The sequence below is a fragment of the Triticum dicoccoides genome, chromosome 1B, assembly GCF_002162155.2.
Source record: "Triticum dicoccoides isolate Atlit2015 ecotype Zavitan chromosome 1B, WEW_v2.0, whole genome shotgun sequence".
In the NCBI taxonomy this organism is placed as follows: Eukaryota; Viridiplantae; Streptophyta; class Magnoliopsida; order Poales; family Poaceae; genus Triticum; species Triticum dicoccoides.
In genome coordinates, this window is record NC_041381.1 from 298,225,040 (window position 1) to 298,235,630 (window position 10,591).

Sequence of the window (10,591 nt, forward strand, 5' to 3'; positions counted from 1 at the left end):
CAGGTAAGTTCTTTTGTTGTTGCAATTTTCCAAGCTAAAATAGTGCGCAATCCTAATAACAGAAACATGAAATACTGCAAGGCATGCTAAAAAAACTGTGAGATGTTTTAAACATTTCAATTAAAAATATTTCTATGCACTACACAGAGCCTCATCACATTCATACCAAGGTCATTTCTAACCTTGTATGATGACAATAAAGAAGAAATTCTCTCCAATGTCGATGGCCCTATATCAACTGGTGTCCAGCCCAAAGAAATTAAGCCTGTAAGATACATGGACATCAGAAAGTTATATTATTATTTCAATTATCTACTGGTATGTCACTTAAATGACTGAAGTCACCCTTTCAGGCAATTTTGAGAAATAACTACAGCGCAGCAAAAAATGCTAGAATTTACCAAATAAGATATACCCAAGCAATAATAGACGACGGAACCATGAACATGCATCATCATCTATCAAATCAGGTGAAGTGTCAACTGTGTAACTTTACAGGTTTGCAGATGCAGGGTAATTTCAGCGGTTGATTTGTTTTTTGACCAGAAAACTGTAGGTGATGCCCCGACAGTAAATTTTATTATATAGACACAACTTTTTCGATAAAGGGTGCATTTATTAACTCAAAATGTAGCACCAAGCAGATATAAAACATGATGAGCAACACCCGGCCTTTGCATAACTAAGATGCACACAGCCAAACATCAGCAGTCTGACAAAAGGAAATAAAAAAACAACATATCAGCAACAATAGAGTCATATTGGACTGAGACTATGCCTAAGTCGAAGGAGGAGGTGGACCGATCCTGAGAAGTATTTACAGAAGAAAAGAAGGGGGAGTAAGCAATGGAATTTAGCCAAGAGAGAAAAGGACCAGCCAGGAACTAATCCTGGAGTTGGCGTTCTAAAAAAATCTCATTCCTTTGCTTCCAAAATGCACCAGGCAGCCATGATGAAGACATCCATGAAGAAAGGCTTGGCAAAAGCAGTTCTTGCAGAAGTGAGGACTGCAGTCATATCACAGCTGATGCTAGGGAGAATACCAATTCTGGGCTAACAGTTTGTACTGAAAGGGCAGGTTAAGAAGAGGTAATCTCGAGTTTCAAGAGGCCCATTTGCACAGAGGACACAACAGTAGCCTTCGTCCATGTAAATAACTTTCTAAGAAAAATATCCCTTCATTCCCTTGTGTTAAGTTGTCATTGAAAATAAGCTAAGCAAGTAAGATGCATCTTATCGTAGTAAGGCAAGTAAGCTGAGCAACTGATATCAGTAAAAATCATCCACGTTATTTCAATTCCGTGAACTATATGGGCACAGTCCTGTGGGTAGCAGCCATGCAGCAAGCCAGTAGCAGCTTTGGCAACAAGGGGAGGGGGGGTAATCTCATCCATTAGTGTAGTATTTGCTAGACTTATACTCTGACAGTGAGTTGCTCAAAAAAAGAATTAGAGTCGTATTGCAAACAAGATGTTAATTCTAAAGAATGATTAGTGTTGCCATTGCCAATGAATATGGCACGAGTAATAGGAACCACATGAACAAAAATACATAGATAAACAAGGAAATAAAGCCCAGTCATACTCACCAGACAATAGTTCAGCTGAGTCAAATATTTCCAGTTGTTCATTATTGTTGCTGTTCAAACACCACAGGTCTGTTGGATAATAAATAGGAATGTTCCTATTATGAGCTATTTCAATAAGTTGTAACACTTCCTTGGTTGCATTTTTTTCTATCAAACAGGAGGACACTGGAATTCCAAGGCCATTCATTATTTGAAATGATAATTTTCCAACAAGAAACAACCCATCGCATTGAGAGGCTAACAGATGCAGTGCAGGTCCCTTTCTCAAGAAGTTACTGCCTCCAATCTGCAATAAACAGAAAAATATCAACAAGAAATCAATATACAACAACAACAACAACAACAACAAAGCCTTTAGTCCCAAACAAGTTGGGGTAGGCTAGAGGTGAAACCCACAAGATCTCGCAACCAACTCATGGCTCTGGCACATGGATAGCAAGCTTCCACGCACCCCTGTCCATAGCTAGCTCTTTGTCGATACTCCAATCCTTCAGGTCTCTCTTAACGGACTCCTCCCATGTCAAATTCAGTCGACCCCGCCCTCTCTTGACATTCTCCGCACGCTTTAGCCGTCCGCTATGCAGTGGAGCTTCTGGAGGCCTGCGCTGAATATGCCCAAACCATCTCAAACGATGTTGGACAAGCTTCTCCTCAATTGGTGCTACCCCAACTCTATCTCGTATATCATCATTCCGGACTCGATCCTTCCTCGTGTGGCCACACATCCATCTCAACATACGCATCTCCGCCACACCTAACTGTTGAACATGTCGCCTTTTAGTCGGCCAACACTCCGCGCCATACAACATTGCAGGTCGAACCGCCGTCCTGTAGAACTTGCCTTTTAGCTTTTGTGGCACTCTCTTGTCACAGAGAATGCCAGAAGCTTGGCGCCACTTCATCCATCCGGCTTTGATTCGATGGTTCACATCTTCATCAATACCCCCATCCTCCTGCAACATTGACCCCAAATACCGAAAGGTGTCCTTCCGAGGTACCACCTGGCCATCAAGGCTAACCTCCTCCTCCTCACACCTAGTAGTACTGAAACCGCACATCATGTACTCGGTTTTAGTTCTACTAAGCCTAAACCCTTTCGATTCCAAGGTTTGTCTCCATAACTCTAACTTCCTATTTACCCCCGTCTGACTATCGTCAACTAGCACCGCATCATCCGCAAAGAGCATACACCATGGGATATCTCCTTGTATACCCCTTGTGACCTCATCCATCACCAATGCAAAAAGATAAGGGCTCAAAGCTGACCCCTGATGCAGTCCTATCTTAATCGGGAAGTCATCGATGTCGACATCACTTGTTCGAACACTTGTCACAACATTATTGTACATGTCCTTGATGAGGGTAATGTACTTTGCTGGGACTTTGTGTTTCTCCAAGGCCCACCACATGACATTCCGCGGTATCTTATCATAGGCCTTCTCCAAGTCAATGAACACCATATGCAAGTCCTTCTTTTGCTCCCTATATCTCTCCATAAGTTGTCGTACCAAGAAAATGGCTTCCATGGTCGACCTCCCAGGCATGAAACCAAACTGATTTTTGGTCACGCTTGTCATTCTTCTTAAGCGGTGCTCAATGACTCTCTCCCATAGCTTCATTGTATGGCCCATCAGCTTAATTCCACGGTAATTAGTACAACTCTGAACATCCCCCTTGTTCTTGAAGATTGGTACTAATATACTCCGTCTCCATTCTTCTGGCAAGAAGAAATCAATATGGCTAAACAAAAATAGAGATCCTCATTAAATAGTTCCTAGTAGAAAATACTAATCCTGCTTGCAGATAGTTAACGGAATACACTTGCTAGGAACAAGGATCATTTCTGCATGATTACCAATTGTGATTAATTATTAAACACCATGAGTGCAATATTCTCGACCACCAACTGAAGTAACCATGTTAGGAAACCCTCTAAACTTGCCTGTTATCTACCATGAACATAACAGGACAATACATAGAGCAAATAGTCCTTTAATAAAACTCGAGAAATAGGGAAAGCAACTATTAGCTTGTACCATCCGGATTTTGACATAGCACCAAGCTTTTTGCTCCATTATGGCATAAAACAAGATCAGAAGTGCAGCTCTAATCATCCGCTGTTGGATAGGCAAGCTAAGCTACATGTTTATACATATGGATGCTGGCCAAGATAATTCCAACCTCCCAGTCTGATCATTATAGAGAATAGTAAAAACAGAAATGGTTGGTGTGGTGTGTGTGTTTAACAAGTCATGGCATCAAAAGAATGATTAGCTTTGCTATTCAATGTGGATGATAAGAGAAGGTAGATTCAACATTTTTTCCTCGAACACACATCAAAATGCATGTCGCTTTCTAGAATCAACATATATTCATTATATAGATGTACCCTTTTCTGACAGAACCAAAACTAAACCGCATATTTACTTGACAATAAAAACAAAGGACAAATCGAGACTGAAGACGTTAATTGCTAGAGCTAATGCTAGTAAACAGGAATTAAACAAGTCCAACTTCCAGGTCTTAACCTTGTAAATAGTTTCCATAGGTATGTATAAACTATGAACTGAAAATAAAATAAGGACCAGTGATTACTATTGCAATGTATGGGCGCCTTGTGGAGTCATTGATCTTTAGCAATTGCATAAGCTCCTCCTCAAAATGGAAACCAGCAAGAGATGCGTAGCAGAAACGAGTGATGCCAACCGTTGATGCGCGAATCTTATGAGACAATGAGAAAGAATCATTGACAAAGATTGCTGCACCTGAAGCTAGCTTCTGAGAAAAATCATTGCAGTTTGCATTTTCTCCCCTGAAGTTCAAAAGATTTTCAAACAAGATAATATCATTCTGCACCCGTTCTTCCTTCTTACATGATGTTAAACAAGGGACACCATTCACTGGGATGACCTTTACTTGAAGAAGCGATGACATGTACTCTGACGATGAGCATTTATGACAGATTATTTTCAGTTATCAAGAATGAACAAAAGAAGTTATTCTGGATAACTTAGCTGCATTTAAAAATATGTGATTCGGAATGCATGACAAAATTAAGCCAGTATAGTGTCATAAACAGTATGAGAAAAGATACAAGGGAGAAATGCAGTTGTCCAGACATTTAGTGCATGGGTGCTAAATAGCATTATTACTCGGTTTCTCCAATAGTACAGATACTTTTGGTTTACAAATAAAATAATATTTACAGGTTTGGGTTCAAACATGTCATCTTTGTCAGATGCCTTGGCTTACTGACGTTAGAATCAATCTGTTGCAAACTGAACAACTGTTTTTTGGGTCCTAGAGTGCAACCATATCTAACAACTTATCAGTATAAAGTTTGGCATAAGCGTATTAGAATATGAATTTCAAATAACCTGCAAAAGATTCGGTTGACTTGAGCACTGGATTAACAGATTGGAGGACTGGATCCCAACTGGTAACTAGAAGAACTTTCCCTCCTGCTTTGTACAGGTATTTGATAGTTGACAGTGTCCTTTTCCGTGAGCAACTAAATAGTCCTAGAGGATCTAAAAGAAGTACAGAATCAAGTCGCACCAGGACCACCTCTCCATAAAGTTTTTCAATTGGGAAATTCCTAAGAGTTTGCACGTGCAGGTAAGAAGTTGACCTATCAACACAAGAATATTTGTCCTGAAATAGATGATAAAAGAAAATGTTAGTAGTCCATACTATCAGTGGGTTAACATGTTATGCCTGACACTTATGAGAAGATTCAGAAAATAAATACTGCTTGAGAGGACTACATCATCATAGAGAAGAAACACCGTTTGTTTTTGTCCTTCGATTCAGAATGGTTCGTTCATACATAGCTTTCAACATGACATAAAACATAGGACATACAAATGCAACACTTCACATTATTTTTTGCTATGATATCAACTAAAATCAAACACCACAGTGATTGATATTCAACTATATTTAGCATCCAGTGCATTCTGGGGTACCTCCTTCTGAAGATGAGCTACATTTCCAGTACAACGTGGCACCTGACAGCATTGTACTCTACATGACGGTCTTTGACTCCCTACAATAAGAAATTTAAGATTCAGCACAAATGACCTGAAACTGGAGCAGGGTATTGCCCCCACAAATCCTTGAGGAGTCGAGGGCTAATCACAAAGAAAAACACGAGATAATGCCATGGGAGATCGGGCTTACCAGAGATGCAACAGCTATGTCCAGCACACTCGTAGGATCCACCAAATGGCGGCCATGATTCTCGCCACCGAGATGTTGCTGAGCTCAACTCAACGCCACAAACCTGCATGAAGCCTCTCTTCTGAAATCTCGACTACTTGGTGCGCCGATGCTGAAATTTGAGCCCTAAATCAACAGAGATCGAAATGTAAGTATTAAGGTGGAAGCGAGAGCACAAGCTGAGACGCACTGCCGCGGAACCTCGGAAGGGGCCATGGGCATCGGTTCAGTTGCAGAGGTGCAAATTACAGGGACAGGCATGTGCTGCTACATGCTGCAGCAGCTAGCCGTGAATTTCTGCGTCGCAGTGATGCGAATGCTCGATCAGAGCATCAGATTCGAGTGAGCGAGAGGGAGGATTACCAGGCTTGCGTGCCGGTGCCGCCGACGGGGACCCCGACCCCGACGCTCCCTCCGCCGCTTTCGTCTCTCCGCGATGAGGGAGATGAAAGGGGGGAGGAGAAGGAGAAGCTTCTCGCTGGTGGATTGGCACCCGGCGACGAGGAGGAGGAGCCCGTGCCGCTTCTCGCGCTGCAGTTGGAGGGCAAGAGGGGAGGGGAAGGCGCGCTGTGTGCCGTTGGGGTCCGGAACCGCGGAAGTGGAATGACGACGGGATAAGGGCATGTATTGTTGTGCTAGGAGTGTTAGGTAGTAGTATCAATGATGAGGCGGATGATATGTTTTAGTCCCATGAAAGTAGTGGGACTAAAATTTGCTAGCCTCATTCATGTTTGGATCCAAATACTAAAGAGACTAAAATCAAGTTAATGAGCATTTATTATCCTCCAAACCCTCCAATCCAGAACCCGCCTGTGTTAAAGGAGAGGAGTTAAATAAGGAGGGAGGGGACTAATCCACATTTTAGTAGGGGTACCCTTGACTAAAAAATTTTAGTCTCAAGACTAGTTTTAGCCCCTCTTTAGTCAAGGTGATTGGAACTTTAGCCTCTTAAAGAGACTATTTTTAGTCAGACTAAAATAAGTCCCTTGGATCCAAGCATCCTCTAGTTATTGAAGATAAGGCTAAAAAAAGATTAATTGTAGACAATTTTCTTGTCATCTCTAAATTTCATGCAAGATTTAAGATGAGACTATCTTATCGACTATTGTACATGCCTTAAGAGCATCTACAACCGGAAATCGGAAGGCTAGGCGTCACTCCAGGCTCGATCTCCCGCTCCTTGGTAATTAAGTTCTTCAAGGCCAACTCCAACACACGACCCAAACGAGCGTCTGTTTCGTCTGGATTTTGTCCGTTTGGGGTGACAATGGGGCCTTGTTCGTCTGGATTTGAGTTTGCATCGGCCGGGCGCCCAACGCGTGGACGCATGTTCAGCCGCATCTTGTCGCCGTGCATGCAAACGTGAGAAACCATGGATTTATATAGTCGCGGCCGCGGTTCGCACTAGCGCCGGCCGGCAACACAGCCGGCGGCCTACAGTCTCATGCCGGCAACAAAGCCAGCGGTCGACACAAGAGTCAGCCTTCAAAAAGGACATGTTTCACGCCGACAACAAAGCCAGCGGCCGGCACATGAGTCATCCCTCAAAATGAACAAGTTTTTTATGTCGGCAACAAAGCCAGCGGCCGACACACCAGCCAGCCTTCATAATGAATGGATGTCGGCCACGGCTCGAAGCCTCACCTAGTTCAGGTCGTCACTGGCGAATATCTCCTTCTGCCGATTCGCGAACCAAGCATTCCTCTCCGGCGACATGTTGGTCTTGTCCACGCTCATGAACGTGAGTGCCACCTCTTTAGCTTTGGTGTCCGCCATGGTGGCCTCGGTCTCGAGCTTCTTGAGTTGAGCGGCCTCCTCGATGTCAAGCTTCCTCCTCTTCCTTGCCTCCTCCATGTCAAGCTTCCTCCTCTCTGCGGCCTCCTCCATGGTAAGCTTCTTCGTTTGGAGCTCTAGATATATATTCATTTGCTCCTCCTTTCCTTTGCTCTTCCTCTCGCCCCACACTTCCTTTTGGCTCATCATGTTCTCCAAAGTGCCTTGCAAGGCAATGGAAGACGCATCACGCCTCTCATCCGCCTTCAAGCTTGTCTTGCCCCTCGGCCTCTTGAGCAAGTCTCCCTCATCAGCCGGCCTTCTTCCCTCCTTTCTTCTTGCGAGCGGCATATTGGTCTTTGAACTTGGGACAATCTTTGATGAGGGCCCAACGATGCGTGAGAGTGAACGGCTTGTTCTTATGTCGGGCCTTGAATGCTTCCAAATATTGAAATGCCTACACAATCATTGATGACGATGCTAATGTAATAGCAAAGGACACAACATGTATGAAAATGAAAAGCATGCCCACATGAATGGACACAAAATGAAAAGGCAAGAGGTTCATACCAAGTCACCAAGGCCAAGTCCACTCACGGGACGGGCTTCGACGCTCTCAAGTGTGGCACAATACTTGTTGCACTCTTGTTGAATGAACCCCATCTCTTTTGGATTGAGTTGATGCTGCGAGTGCTCTCAGATTGATAGGGGGCAAACTTTCGTATCTCATGGAAGGTCTTATGAACCCTACCCCAAAATATGGCACCTTTTTGCTCGACACCTCTTATCGGATCTTCCCCTATCTCAATCCCACTCTTTCAAATCAATTTGTCCTCTTTTTGGGTGTATGACCCCATGCGGATACTTTGCTTCCTCTTTTGTGCCTCGGCCCTTTGGGTGAGCTCATCAAAAAACACCAATGGCTCTTGTGAAATGTCGAGTTCTTCCTCCTCATCTTCACAATACGAGTCATCATCTTCATGCCATGAGTTTCCATGGTCGTCTTCCTTCTTCATCATGGCTGGCGAAATCAATGTCCTCATAGTGGTCGCGACCGTCCTGGCTCTGGGTCTCTTCGGGGTCGAAAGGCTGGCCTTGGCCGAGGTGCTGGAAGGCCTTCCCACGGCCCTCAAATATGACGCTCTCCATGAACACCGAGCAATCAGGGTCGTCGGCTGTGCCATTCCGTCAAACAGCTTGCAGACGCCGGTGAAGCTTGCCGTCGAAAACGGTCGGGGTTGCTTCCTTTGCGTCTCATCGAACGTGTGGCCAACGCCGCCTCTATACCCCGGCATCACATTAAGGTCGACAACACCCGCGGGCGTGGCCGGAGCGACCACGCTTCCCTCTGGCGACATGGAGAACCATGTCTGCCCATGGCCGTAAGGCGACGGATCGGGCTTGTTGGACGAGCTCGACAACCTGTACCGAGGAGGACGACCAACCGACGATCTCGTGCTCGCCGCATCCATGGCAGTGACCGAGAGGATGGCCGCCGGTGGGCATGCCAACCCATGCATGAGAACGGCATGCGCCTTGGCGATAATGGATTCCTTCTCGTCGACGTCGGCAAGAAGCCGCGCTTGACGCCGGGATTCGGCCTTGACGGCGTAGGTCGCAGCCGCCTTCATCTCCTTCGCCTTTGCCCGCCGGCCCCTTCTCTTTGTCGCTTCTTTGTCGAGGAAGGCGATCTCCTCCGACGTGCACTTGGATCAAGGCTTCCTGGGGCCCTTGGGACCTTTCTTCTTCGCCGTGGGGCGCGTGACCACGGCCGCATCCCCTAGGTTTGTTGGGTCGCCGTCCATGGAGGAGGGAGAGGAGGGGGCGCGGGGGAAGGTTTGCATGAATTGGAGGAAAAGTGGGACGGGTGTGTCCCAGACAGGAGGGGCAGGGGAGGACAAGGGTGCGCGCCCGCCCATCCGCGTGCTGTCCGTTTGGTCGCAAACGCAGCCCAAACTTGGGCCGCGAATGGGTTGAAAGTGGACATAAAACGGACATTTGGCAGTTTGCTCCCGTGCATTGGGTCGCGGTTTGTGTTTGTTTACCACCAAACGGACGCGGGCGGATGATTTGGGGTCGTGCGTTGGAGTTGGCCTAACCTACAACTCCGGTGTGAGTTGATGTAGTAAAGATAAGTGCGTTCGTGAATAGTTTGCTGAGTTGGAGGGGTAGAAACTGAAGGTGCCGAAGGTGCAACTGATGGGGCGGTAGCTGGAGCAGACACTATACCTCTAGTCCATTGAACTGCTATTGTAGCTGACATGGGCATCTTCTGGAACTGGGTGGTGGTCGGGAGTGTAGAACCATCATCACCATCATTGTCAATGCTCATCCTAGCCTCGTCTACATCCTTCTTCGGCTTATCAGTAGTCGTCTGAATCTGTGTCACTTTTTTTGCGAATGAATCTATGTCACTTTAATGTCCAAGGCATAGAACCTGGTTTCATGATCCTCTCTAGGCTCTTTTGATTCTTCACAAGGTTGGCCAAACTTCGCTTGATCCTCTGAGATACTTGAAGAAAACAAGTCATTTGATCTGCCTTGGTCTTGAGCAATGGAGCAGATGAAGAGCTAGGGGTGGGCCTGGGTTCATCCCGGTAGAGGTGGGCCTGGGTTCCCGACGGCCCTCGACTGTTACTTTGTGGCGGAGCGACAGGGCAGGTTGAGACCACCTAGGAGACAGGTGGGCCTGGCCCTGTTCGGCGTTCGCGGATACTTAACACGCTTAACGAGATCTTGGTATTTGATCTGAGTCGGCTACGAGCCTATACGCACTAACCATCTACGTGGGAGTAGTTATGGGTATCCCGACGTCGTGGTATCAGCCGAAGCACTTCAGACGTCAGCGACGGAGCGGCGCGCGCCGAATTGGACTGGAACGCCACTAGGCTAGGTCTGCTTTCGGCCGCCCTCGCAACGTGCAGGTGTGCTATGGGCGATGGGCCCAGACCCCTGTGCGCTTAGGTTTAGACCGGCGTGCTGGCCTCTCTGTTTTGCCTAGGTGGGGCT

At 46.0% G+C, this 10,591-nt stretch overlaps 1 protein-coding gene across 2 annotated transcripts in view; it reads right to left on the bottom strand.

Annotated features, from left to right (window-relative positions):
* The window catches only part of LOC119331911 (phosphoglycerate kinase-like), an 11,193-nt gene extending 4,757 nt beyond the window's left edge, over window positions 1-6,436 (bottom strand). For both annotated transcript variants that reach the window (XR_005160706.1, XM_037605092.1), the window contains exons 1-7: window positions 6,173-6,436; window positions 5,771-5,935; window positions 5,557-5,636; window positions 4,966-5,242; window positions 4,184-4,527; window positions 1,589-1,874; window positions 183-265 (exon numbers count right to left, since the gene is read on the bottom strand). Coding sequence is in view for 1 of the 2 variants with exons in the window: in XM_037605092.1 (XP_037460989.1) it covers window positions 183-265; window positions 1,589-1,874; window positions 4,184-4,527; window positions 4,966-5,242; window positions 5,557-5,636; window positions 5,771-5,879 (1,179 nt within the window). In the remaining variant the exon portion in view is untranslated. The remainder of the gene's footprint in view (window positions 1-182; window positions 266-1,588; window positions 1,875-4,183; window positions 4,528-4,965; window positions 5,243-5,556; window positions 5,637-5,770; window positions 5,936-6,172) is intronic.
* Between the last annotated feature and the right edge of the window lie 4,155 nt (window positions 6,437-10,591).